The sequence below is a fragment of the Geotrypetes seraphini genome, chromosome 6 (genome assembly GCF_902459505.1).
Source record: "Geotrypetes seraphini chromosome 6, aGeoSer1.1, whole genome shotgun sequence".
Lineage (NCBI taxonomy): Eukaryota > Metazoa > Chordata > Amphibia > Gymnophiona > Dermophiidae > Geotrypetes > Geotrypetes seraphini.
Genome location: NC_047089.1, coordinates 248790403 through 248803629, shown reverse-complemented (window position 1 = coordinate 248803629; position 13227 = coordinate 248790403). Strand labels below are relative to the sequence as shown.

Sequence of the window (13227 nt, the reverse complement as noted above, 5' to 3'; positions counted from 1 at the left end):
AAGATGCCACTGCTGTCACTTTCGGTCCCAGTGCAGCAGCCTCAGATTGTCTTTTGAGGACAAAGTCTATCCTGCGGTCCTGTGTGTCCTTGAGGACTACACCCCTTCACTAGGAAGTGAAGTTTGCTTTATAACCTGCGCCACAAGTGAATCCACTTTAGGCATAGCAAACTACTGCTAGAACTCAGCATCCATCAGGTAAAGCTTAGCCACGATTTTAGCTACCCCTAAGTGCCCTTCGGGAATATCCCATTGATCTGTTAACATTTTAGTGATCTGCAGATGCAAGGGAAAATGGGTATTCTATTCCTTGGTGCTGCCCATGAGCGAACACTGAGCCATGGAGGCTCGAGGCAGCTCCAATTTTAATTTCTGTAGCGCCTCTGCAATTAAAATTTCTAGGCCGAAGGGTTTGAACAACCTTTGCACCCTCGGATCATCTCCAAAATCCAGGGCTGCCACTTGATCGTAGTCAGCACCCCCCCTCACCCCCAAGCTGGGATACTGAATTTCCAAGAGCAGAGGATCCACTAGGTAACTTGGTGCAAGACCATGTGAGGCTTTGTAACATCAGCATTCAAATTTAAAAAAAAAAAAATATATTCTAGCCTTCACAAGAAGTCAATGTAACTCCCTGTAACAAACTTGTCACATGATCTATCTTCAGGTTAAAAATTAAATGAACAGCAGTGTTTTGTATTATTCATAATCTGTGTAGATTTTTATGATATCCTGCCAGATGAACTATGTTACAGTAATCCACCACTTGCTTCACTGCGTGCTCATCTTCCTGTCTTGAAGGGGCTCCGATTAGCCAGTCGCCAGGTATGGGTGAACCTATATGCCCATCCTGAGAAGGTCAGCCGCTACCACCACCATCACCTTGGTGAAGGTGCATGGGGCCATGGCCAATCCAAAAGGAAGCATCACAAACTGGAAGTCTCTCTGGAGAACATGGAATCTCTGATATTTCCTGTGATCTGAAAAAAATGGGAATGTGAAGATAGGCCTTCATTAAATCCAGTTAGGCTAAGAATTCCCCTGGAGCCACCACTGCAATGACTGACTGGACCTTCTCCATGAATAAATGTAGAACTCTCAGTACCACATTTACGGACTTCAGATCCAGGATAGGTTTCTTATCTTCAGTGTTTTTCTTGGGCACTATGAAGTATATGGAGTATCTGCTTCTTTTGCAAACCTCAATGGATCAGTGTGTGTGTGCTATGAAATAGTCAAGGCATACTATACTATATTAAAATACTTCTAGCCCATCCTATCTCTACCATAGTAGGTTCACGGCAGGTAAATATTACAGATACATAAAAAGACAAGAAAAGAAATAATAAATAATGCCATCCCCCAAATTATCATGCTATAACTCCATAAAATTTCTTCTACAGAGTAACTTCCCAAAACTAATACATTTAGGAGCAAGACAAACAATTCCAAATTTTCAATGCATAAAATGGTAAAGATTTATCATATATGGATCTTTATCTTAGTCCTTTGGTAGTAGAAAGAGTCAAAAGCAGCCAGGCAGAATTTCTGCTCAACAAAGATCCTAGTAATGAAACCCAAGAATCAAAAACCTCAAGAATTTGGCCAAATAGAGATTTATGCACCAAGCAACAAATCTTAAGAACTTAAAAATAGCCTTATTGGGTCAGACCAATGATCCATCAAGCCCAGTAGCCTGTCCTCACGATGGCCAATCCAGGTCACTAGTACCTGGCCAAAACCCAAGGAGTAGCAATATTCCATGCTATCTTAAACTCAACTCGCACTGCCACAGAAGATAACAAAACTTCATTATGTAAAGTTGTAACAATCAAATTCCATCTTACCAAATATCAATCTTGCAGTCATTCTGAAGTGTAGTGTCTTTTACAATTTAAAGAAAAGGTTGGCTAGATTCAAATAGGGCACTGGTCTTTGACCTAAGTGCCGCCACGTGAGCAGACTGCTGGGCACGATGGACTACTGGTCTGACCCAGCAGCGGCAAATCTTATATTCTTTTTTTTTTTTTTAATTATTTATCATTTTTCAATAACATATCAAGTATTCACTTGTACAGAAAGGTAAAGTTAGGCAGAAAAAATAAAATATATTCTTAAACAAAATTCCTAAATATAAGGAGTAGTAAAAATCTAAAGAGGACAAAATTACCATCTGCACCATCAACCTAAAATTGTCTTGAACATACTGATTTCAATTGCTTAAGTTTAAAGAAACCCTTTTGAATGATTATGTTGATCTGAAATTCCATGCTCACGCAAGAATTGAGAAGCATCCCTAGAATCCTAGAGGGAGTCTCAACCTTCAAAGATATTCCATATGTAAAGGATAAAGTCTTGGTTAGAGCTAATAATGTAAAGGGATAACAAAAAGCACCTAACATACAGTACAACAAAAGGAGCACAATATATATATATATATATATATATATAAACGATCCGACATGGCCTATGTTTCTTCAGATTAAAAATGTGGGAGTCACAAAGATGCACACTTGTGATGCTAAATCAACCATGTCTCACAATCCTGGTTCTTAAGAGTTTCTATTATCCTCCCACCAAATAAACTGGGGACTAAAAGTAATGCAGTTTTCATAGCATTTTCAGAAAAAGTGATCACATTTGGGCTGACCTTTACCTATCTAGCAGGCCTTGTACAAAAGTATGATTAAAAGCAGTGAGAGATTTGGTATTATTCTTCTTCCATTTTTTAAATTAGTGCAAGCCACTGAAAATGGGTAGAAATATCACAATTCAGCTATTACCTAAGTAATACATGTCAGTCAATGTGTCTACAATCTGTTTGAGGTTCCTGACACATCCCACTGCTAAGGCTACTAGTAGTTCAAATCCAGCATTGATGGTAGCTGGTGAACTGCAGACTGGTATGGCTTGCTCTGCTGGTAATTCTCCACTTTTCATGTACTGCAAATATACGTTAGAAGCAGGGAAGATAAAATCATCTATCAATTCCTGAAAAATAAGAAAAAAAAATCATCAATCAAGATATTATATATTTAAGTACCAAAAAATAACTCTAAAATGTAATTACCTATATATTATAAATTGGTGAAGGCCCACTTATTTTGGCTTCAGTATAGCTTCCACATAAACAGTCTCTGTCCCGTACAAGACAAGACGCAAGCAATGCACTAATAGTACAATGAAGTTACTTGTATCAGGAGTTCTGAAACCAGTAGGATATAAATTTTCACATATGGATGCTGTCATACAATGGAGCCAGGTACAAAAAAAAAAGTGTAACTGCAAATCTCCAACTTTCTAGAACTGCACACGTGCAAGCATACCTGTGTTGGGGCTCTACATAATTCTTTCTCAGTTCCTTCCCTAATTTTAAAATTAGTACAACCCAACTTTCAACATAAGAATAGCCATACAGGATCAGACCAACAGTCCATCTAGCCCAGTATCCTGTTTCTACAGTGGCCCATCCAGGTCACAAGTACTTGGCAGAAACCCAAGTAGTAGCAACATTCCATGCTACCAATTCCAGGGAAAGCATGTCTGTCTCAATAGCAGACTATGGACTTTTCCTCCAGGAACTTATCCAAACCTTTTTTAAATCCAGTTACACTAACTACTGTTAACCACATTTTCAGACAAGTTCCAGAGCTTAACTATTCTTTGAGTGGAAAAATATTTCTTCCTATTTGTTTTAAAGATATTTCCTTGCAATTTCAAATGTACCCTAGTCTTGTAAATCTTGAAAGATTAAAACAAAATTACCCATTCCATACCACTCAGGATTTTGTACTTCTCAATCATATCTCTCCTCAGTTATCTCTTCCAAACTGAAGAGTCCTAACTTCTTTCCTAACTATCCTCATATCAGAGGCTTTTCATCCCTTTTACCATTCTGGTTGCTCTTCTTTGAACTTTTTCTAATTCTGCTATATCTTTTTTTTTTTTTGAGATGCAGTGACCAGAACTGAATACAATACTCAAGGTAGGATGATGTTGAGAACTTATAGCTTAGTATGTTTGGAAAGCACATGCTACCTTAAGCATCAGTACTGGAGCTGATTCAATTCAATATACCGTATTTTTCGCTCTATAAGATGCACCCACCTCTACAGGAGGAAAAACCAAGAAAAAAGAATTCTTAACCAAATGGTATGCCCTGTCCCCCCTCTGGAGGTCTAATGGTAGGTTGGGACAGGGGAGTCTCCCTGTAGGCAGAGCCCCCCCTTAGGCAGCCCCCCTGTAACTTTTTAAAAATCTGTTGGTTCAGCGTTGTATCGGCAGGAGCTTTCCATGTTCCTGTCCCTCCCTTGCTGGACGGCTGCCTCCATGTCTTGTGGCAGAGTGGCATACAAGGCAAGCACCGCTTTCTGCATGGCTGTCGTCAGTTCTCGCGACTTGCGCCATGAGGACAGCAGCCAATTGGGGAGCAATACCAGACCAGGCAGGAACGCGAACAGCACGCATCTGCCTTCTGCACCGCTATACCTGAACAGAAGAGCTGTCCAGCGAGGGAGACAGGCAGGAGAAGGGAAAGCTCCAACAGACTTCTAAAAAGGTACCAGGGGAGGGGAGGTGCCTGTGCTGCTTACAGGGGGGTGCCTGCCTCTGTCTACAGGAGGGGAGGAAGATGCCTGTGCTGCCTACGGGTTTTTCGTTCTGTAAGAGCATGTGGAATTAGAAAAGGTTCAAAGAAGAGTGACCAAAATGATAAAGGGGAAGGAATGCCTCTCATATGAAGAAAGACTAAAGAGGTTGGAGCTCTTCAGCTTGAAAAAGAGATGTCTGAAGAGGAATATGATTGAAGTCTATAAAATCCTGTGTGATGAAGTACAATTAAGAGTGAAATAAATTTTTCACCCTTTCAAAATGCACAAAAACCAGGGAACACAAAGAAATAAACGATGGGAATACTTTTAAAACATATATCTCTATGAAGGGGAGGAATAGAACTCTTAAAGTTGATATTAGCTATGATACTAGTTAATAGGCTATAAGTAGTATATAAATACTAAAAATAAACAGCGGGGAAAGGGAAGATATTCTTAAGAGTTGAAAGCAACAGTATTGTAATATTACATGCCAAGATTATATAATAATAATTTTATTCTTATATACCACCATACCGAAAAAGTTCTAGGCGGTTCACAACAAGGTGAGCTAATACATGGGATACAGATAAAATACAAATTAGAATAATGGACTTAAAAACAGATACACAGAGTCCCTGATTGTAAAACCGCTTAGACAACCTTGATAGGCGGTATATAAAAACCTAATATACTTGAAAAGCATTTATAATATAATGCAGAAAATACCGGCATGGCAGGGAAAGAGGTAATACATAGAACAGATCCTATAACATAATATATCCTATAACTGCCTATATGAGGTTGGTGAGGCAAGCTACCCACTGCCCTGTTTTATGATGCTAGTTTATTAATGAAGAAGTGGAACCTGTGCAGAGTGCCAGACAACTCTGGCTACCTTGTTGGGCAGACTGGATGGACTATACAGAACTTTATCTACCAATATTTGCCACATCATTATGGGGCTCATTTTCAAAGCCCTTAGACACACCTATGGTACTTTGTGTGTCTAGGGGCTTTGAAAATGACCCTCTATATGTTACATGTTAAACTGCAGCAACATGAAAGTCTATGGAAGCCTTTCAAAGTATGGTGGAAGATTTGAAGGCAAGCCAAAATCCAAGAGAATAAGAAACTGGTTGAAGCAGCCATGAAAGTTAAGCATTTGTTCTGGTGCAATCAATTGATACACTGGCCATCATCAGATTCTGAATAAAGATTTTTTGATTGAATTATTTTGGAGCATGGTGAATATTTTTAAGTTTGTATTAAGATTTTACTATTCTTTCTAATTATTTATTTTGGAAGGCACAAAGCACAATTCATTTAGCGCATGGCTTTTTCTCTTCCTGTTTGATATGATTCTTGTTGTCTTTACTCTACAATTACTTGGGGTGTCTGTATTTTTGAAGATTTATTAACTCAATTACCCTGTTTTAAAGCAGCACCAGACCAGGTTTATTTTTTTTAGGGGGGAAGGGGGGACAGATGGATAATGCAAGTTTGGGGACAAGAGGTAGGTGTTTGTTGTGTGGAGAAGTCGCCTAATGGTTAGTGCAGTGAGCTGAGATCCTGGGTTCGATTACCACAACTCCTTGTGACCCTGGGCAAGTCATTTAACCCTCCACGGCCCCAGATACAAAAAACACCTTAGACTGTGAGCTCACTAGGGATAGAGAAAATATCTGCATATAATGCATACAGCATTGTGTACATCTAGTAGTGCTACAGAAACAAGTAGTGTGTATAAATAAGTAGATGACAATGCATTTTCTATACTGGATGATGTAATGGCTTTATAAATTACAAATAGAAGTCTTTGTTGCATACACCTTCATATATTCTATTTTTATTCCGCCATTACCTTGCGGTTCAAGGCGGATTACAGAAGAGGATTTCTGGACATGTCCAGAGGTGTTACAGAGTAGAGCGGGTTGCTTCAGAGGATTGAAATGTTAGTTAGTCTTCATGGATTTCTTGAATAGCAGGGTTTTTATTTCTTTTCTGAAAGTTTTGTAGTCTGGGGTCGCGATTAGTCTAGTTTTGCTGCCTGCGTGGCTAGAAGGCCATTGTCAGCATAGCTATCGCTACCATTCAGCATTTTTAGTTGACATTACTTATGTCAGCGAAGGCCTATGGGAAATTATATCAATCTGACTCTGGCATGTGAATGCAGATAGACCCTGAGGGCAGGGAGACTGTTTTAAGTATCCCTGATTGATATGTTTTAAGTAGCCCTGATTGAATCATGACTAGCTAAAAGGTGTTAATGTCTGATTAAGAGGGTGCTTAGGACAATGGGTCCAGGTGCACAGATCAAGAAGATAGGCTGCTTGAATGGGACAAAGAAGCCAGAGACTAATCCCATATACCATGCCTGCAAGTATCACACCCTCCTTTATCAATTAAATTAACCATTGTTTCAAACAGTTCACAAATTCTAAACAGAAAGATACTGGGACATACAATAATTTCTATATTCAGAATAAGATTCCAAGCTATAAAAGCCTCTTCTCTGCAAAACACAAATATCTATCAATCTATCTCTGGGCTCTTGGGTCTTGGCTCTCTTTCTCTCTCTCTCTGGCCGATCTCTGGAACCTGAAGCTTGGACCATCACCCCATCCCCCTTTTCTCTCTCTCTCTGCCTTTCCCTGGAACTTCACGCTTCCTTCTGGACTCTGTAAGGCAGGGAAACTGCTTTGCTCTCTACTTAATTGTAATGCTTCATTGTAATGCTTCAGAATATTGCTTTTCTGTAAGACTATTTCTATAATATATTCTTTATGCAATCACCACTGGCTGTGCCTCTTTGATTCTACTTCCTAGTGAGTCATCTGTGAGGGAACTGAATCTGGGACCTGGTTAATGCTGTCTCCTCACAGATTCTGCCGTCTGCACCATTGCCACTCTCGCCATATAATCCATGTAGTCAGAAAACCGTTTTTGTAGCAGGCCAGCGAAAAGGTAAACTAGCTACAGATGTAGAACAGGAAGAAGAACCGACAAACGAAAGTGAGGAAAATTCATTACCAGGCCAGAGCAATACCAATAGTACCCCTATAAGTGACACAGCTCCAGTAACTATAGTGCTGCAGGGACATATGAAAGATAGTGACATTGAAAGATTAATGGAGAAAGTGGGCCCTATGCCTTTTAACATCAATGAATGGTGCAAATGGGCTACTGACATACTGATTCACTGGGGTCTAGGGAAATACAAAAAGAACAATGCAGATTTTGATAAGCTTATGCACCTAGCCCTGGGTCTACATTATTATAAATTTGGATCTCTTGTTCATCCATACCAATTTGTAAAGATGGGCATCGAACAACTATTTCGCTGCACCTCTTTGCAAGTACTTAGAACTCTTTCACCCCTGCCAACCGATACACTAGAGCAGTTTGCATATAGAGTGTGGGTAATACACGCTGTACTTAAAGAGAATGAACACTGGCCCATTTCCTCAGATTATGGTCAGAGAGAACATAAAGAATTACTATTAGAATTATTATCTCCCGAGATTACTAAACACCTTCTGTTGTTCTCGGAGGACCCTAAAACTATGCCTTTTGACACTTTACTGCTCAGGATTGGGTCTGTGTGGAAGACCCAGCCAGCTCAAATTATTTCAGTCTCAGAAGCTAGAAGGTGGCGTGCTGAGGGAGCACCCCAATACAAGAACACACCACACACAGGAAATAGAGGGCATGGCAGAGGTAGTTACAGAAATTCCTCCACTTACATTCCTTTCCATGAGCTCAGAGCACAGACAGAAGCATTAGAGAAAGAGAAAAGGAAATGGGAACAGGATCGGCACACAATGCAGATAGAATTGGACAGGGTAAAAAGTGATTTGACAGCTAGGAACAACAGTGCTAGTCCACAGGGATGTCCTGACTCTCTGTGTCCGAATGCCAAGGTGACTCAGGCCTTTACAGCCCAGCCAGACTCCTTTCACTTACCTGTGGACTCACTTTTGGAGACGCAGGATAAGGCAAAGAAGTCAGACTCAGAATTCAGCTTGAGGTATGTGGCACCTTTGATTTTGGACACTTGCGGCCGCCCCAATGTTATACTACCATAAAGGGTCAGGATAAATTAACTGTGATTGATACAGGGGCTAGAATCAGTTTTACAGATAGAGCGCCTCCTACTGGAGATCAGAAAAATATGGAAATTTGTGAGATTCAGGGTCTAAATGACACAGCTTCAAAGTGTGTGTCTATCCCACAAAAGGAACAAATGAAAGACATTGTAGAAACTAATGCCAGCACGAGTGAGAATACAGGCAAAGAAATAGTTGAGGTGGCTGGTCTTGCATTGGGTACAGGAATTCTAAATGCTTCTAAACCTTTGGTTCACGAGGTTATTCCTGTGCAGTTAGCCACACAATGTTGCCTGCCAGTGCAGAAGCATGATCGTAGTGTAACTCACTCAGAGGCTACAGATCTTTCAGTTTGGGCACAAGATTGTGGGAAAAGGTACACAGAATTTTTGTTTGAGGGCAAAGATCCTGAACCACAAACACAGCATCCAGTACTTCCTCCAGCAACAGAACTGGTGTCTAAGATGGAGGAGAGGGGTCTGAATGGACCTATCTCTTTAGCATGTGGCTCTCCAGCTTGGTCAGATGCTAAACCAGAGGGCTCTGTTAGGCTCACTATACACTCTCAGGCCCTAACTAAGATTTCAAAGCCTGTAGTACCAGTGGCTGCCTCTTACTCTGACATTACTGTGAAATTTAACCCTAAATGTGCATTTTTCTCTCTCCTAGACATGACTAATGATTTTCAGAATTTGCCCCTTGCCTCTGAATGCCAGGACACGACAAAAGAAGACACATCTAACCTGCACCTGACTTCTGCACCGCAGTGCCCACTCCTCCGAGTGCAGTGGGATCCAGGTGGCAGACATGTGGTCAAGGTCGGCCGGAATGGAACAGGGATAAAGTTTGCTCTAAGTGACCTTGAGGATGCTGCTAATTTAAAATGTTTTTTCTTTTTCTTAGCAGCACTTCGGATATATACATAGCCATCCCAGACCAGTTTTGCCACAAAGATTCCAAGGTTCCTCTTTATCACTGCAGAGTTAAAGACGTTCCAAAGAAGATATTAGCTTTGTGCCTTTTCTGAATATGAGATGGTTATGATATGCATTATTTGTACTACTCAGGTGTTCATCTTTGCTGTGTTTTTCTATAACAATGTGTTTATTTGCAGAGTTAAATTCAGCCCTGAACACTTGACAGATGGAAGAATAGCCTAAAAATTTGTGTTTTATGTTGTCTGTGCCATGTGGTCTGCCTTTTGTCTATTTGTTTTAGTTTAGGGGGTACCCCAGGATACATAACATTGGCCATTTCTAGAGCTCTTTCCCCCATTTTTTTTTTTTTTTTTACCCAGCCCAATTGCGCAATGTTCTTTTTACCTATTGTTTCATATCCTAAATGTAGTTTAGTTAGGGTTATATTTTTAAGTAAAAGTTTCACTTTTTATACTGTGTTTATTCTATGATCCTCATTAGATTCAGTACACATTTCTGACATAATTTTTTTTTATATATATACATTCAGTACAGAATTATGGTCTCTCTGAATTGCCAGTACAGTTTTTTCCTTTTGATGTCCTTTTGATGTTTTTGGAGGGTGCGTGAATAGTGTCTGGCTCTCCTGTATCTGGTTGTGGTAGTTTGGATTAGGTGGTTGTTAAAGTAGGCTGGGCTGTCACCATTTATGGATTTAAATAATAGACAGTAGAATTTATAGATTTCCATTTTTTTAAAGACAATAAAATCATAATGAAAATAAACAGTTTCCAAGATATAACCAATATCATAAAATAATTAGTATAACAAGAAAATTAAACATACGTCCTTCAACTGTTAATTAGTCCACAAACTTTGAGGAAAGAGTATCAATAAAATCGAAGACTGATTTACACCATAATAACTTTAAAGGAAACTAAAGTCAGGCAACCTGAGTTGAACCCAAGTATCTATGTATGAGCATTATTCCTGGATACTGATTGGGGTACTTGCAGTTGTCACCTCTTTATCCAAAATAAATCGACAACTGTGTGGAATCAAAAAATATATATCTGGCTCCCTTGTAATTTACAAAACACTTGCATGGGAATCTTAGTACAAATGTAGCACCCATTTTTAATACTTGGGGTCTCACCAGTAGGAATTGTTTTCTCTTTTTTTGTGTTTGCCTGGAGACATCTGGGTACATTCTTATTTTCTGATTCAGAAACAAAACATCTTTATATTTAAAGAACAACTTTAACAACCACTCTCTATGTGAATCTATAGCTAATTGAACAAAGAGTGTAGCAGAAGTTAACTGTTCTGATTCTGTCTTCTCTAATATATTTGTTAAATCTAAGACATCTATTGGTAATTCCTGATGATCTTCCGGAGGTTTCTTCTTTCCCAAGGAAATGTAGTAAATTTTTGAAATAGGAGGAAAAGAGTTTTGTGGGACTTTCAGTACCTCCGATAAATATCTCTTAAAACATATCCAATGTTGAGGTAATCATTGATTTCGGAAAATTACCGTATTTTCGCGGATATAACGCGCACCCGTGTAAAACGCGCACACGGGTATAGCGCGCAGAAACCACACTTGTATGTACGGAAACTTTTGTATACAGCGCTCATGGGTATACCGCGCATGCTGCCCGACTCTCCTCTGGCCACCCCGACTCTCCTTTCGCCCTCCCCGACTCTCCTCTGGTTGCCCCGACTCACCGTTCACCCGCCCTGACTTTCGGTGCACTGCCCCGCCTCTCCGTGCGCTGTCCCGACTCTCCGTTCACCTGCCCTGACTTTCCGTGCACTGCCCCGCCTGTCCCCCTTGAAGGTCTGCCTGTCCCCCTTGAAGTCCTGTCCCCCCTTGAAGGTCTGTCCCCATCCTGAAAGCCTGATGCCCCCCCTCGACGTCCGATTCTTCTCCCCCCTCGGCAGGACCACTCGCACCCCCACCCCGAAGGACCGCCGACTCCCCGACAATATCGGGCCAGGAGGGAGCCCAAATCCTCCTGGCCAAGGCGACCCCCTAACCCCACCCCGCACTACATTACGGGCAGGAGGGATCCCAGGCCCTCCTGCCCTCGACGCAAACCCCCCTCCCCCCCAACGACCGCCCCCCCCAAGAACCTCCGACCGCCCCCCCAGCCGACCCGCGATCCCCCTGGCGACCCCCACGACCCCCCCACCCCCCTTCCCCGTACCTTTGGTAGTTGGCCGGACAGACGGGAGCCAAACCCACCTGTCCGGCAGGCAGCCAACGAAGGAATGAGGCCGGATTGGCCCATCCATCCTAAAGCTCCGCCTACTGGTGGGGCCTAAGGCACGTGGGCCAATCAGAATAGGCCCTGGAGCCTTAGGTCCCACCTGGGGGCATGGCCTGAGGCACATGGTCGGGTTGGGCCCATGTGCCTCAGGCCGCGCCCCCAGGTGGGACCTAAGGCTCCAGGGCCTATTCTGATTGGCCCACGCGCCTTAGGCCCCACCAGTAGGCGGAGCTTTAGGATGGATGGGCCAATCCGGCCTCATTCCTTCGTTGGCTGCCTGCCGGACAGGCGGGTTTGGCTCCCGTCTGTCCGGCCAACTACCAAAGGTACGGGGAAGGGGGGTGGGGGGGTCGTGGGGGTCGCCAGGGGGATCGCGGGTCGGCTGGGGGGGCGGTCGGAGGTTCTTGGGGGGGGCGGTCGTTGGGGGGAGGGGGGTTTGCGTCGAGGGCAGGAGGGCCTAGGATCCCTCCTGCCCGTAATGTAGTGCGAGATGGGGGTAGGGGGTCACCGTGGCCAGGAGGGTTTGGGCTACCTCCTGGCCCGATATTGTCGGGGAGTCGGCGGTCCTTCGGGGTGGGGGTGCGAGCGGTGGGGGTGCGAGCGTCCTTCCGGATGATGAATCGGGCGTCGGGCGGAGTGTGAAATATGTAAAAAAAAATTTGTATACCGCGCTCAGGCATATAACGCGCGAAGGGTATGCGCGGTACGTAAAAACACGTATAACGCGCGCGTTATATCCGCGAAAATACGGTAATTAATCTCAGGTTTTGTCTCCTTGCTAAATTTTCCAAAATTTCTATTTTAAAGTTAATATTTCAACTATCTTTTATAAGGAGCTGATTCTGTGCTAAGATTTCCAATTTCTTTTCTTGATCAATTGATTTTTTTCTCCAATTTGCCCACTCTTTGTTGTAGAGCCATAATTTCAGATAATATCCCGGCACAATGTGTGGATAAAGTTTGAATTTGAGTTCCCAGGGAAATTTGTAAAGATGAAATCGCATCCCAAATAGAATTCATATCAATTACTGGTGGCTTTTCCAAGGGAGTTAGTGAAAAGTTAATCTTCAAGTCTTTAAGGGACACAGTACCTGTTGTTTTACTCGTCGAAGGTTAACTCTTGCAGTTCCCCTGCCAATTCCTGGACTCTGCTGGGCAGCAATGATGATACTGAAGCAGCAGAGACACTCCGGACCGCGAGATCTTCATCCTCCTCTTCTTCACAGCTCTTGGAGGGAGCTGCATAACTCCCCTTGCTTCCCGTGTCCTGCAACATAGTTCGGGGAAGTGGCTGCGCCGGCGTGTTTCTCTCTTCCGGTAAGAGAGTAGTTGCCTCGAA

The 13227-nt window shown here is 42.4% G+C and overlaps 1 protein-coding gene across 4 annotated transcripts in view; it reads right to left on the bottom strand.

Moving 5' to 3' along the window:
* Positions 1-13227, bottom strand: part of USP9X (ubiquitin specific peptidase 9 X-linked) — a 589740-nt gene that overhangs the window by 158275 nt on the left and 418238 nt on the right. For all 4 annotated transcript variants that reach the window (XM_033949377.1, XM_033949378.1, XM_033949379.1 and 1 more), the window contains one exon: positions 2784-2991. In XM_033949377.1, coding sequence (XP_033805268.1) covers positions 2784-2991 — 208 coding nt within the window. The remainder of the gene's footprint in view (positions 1-2783; positions 2992-13227) is intronic.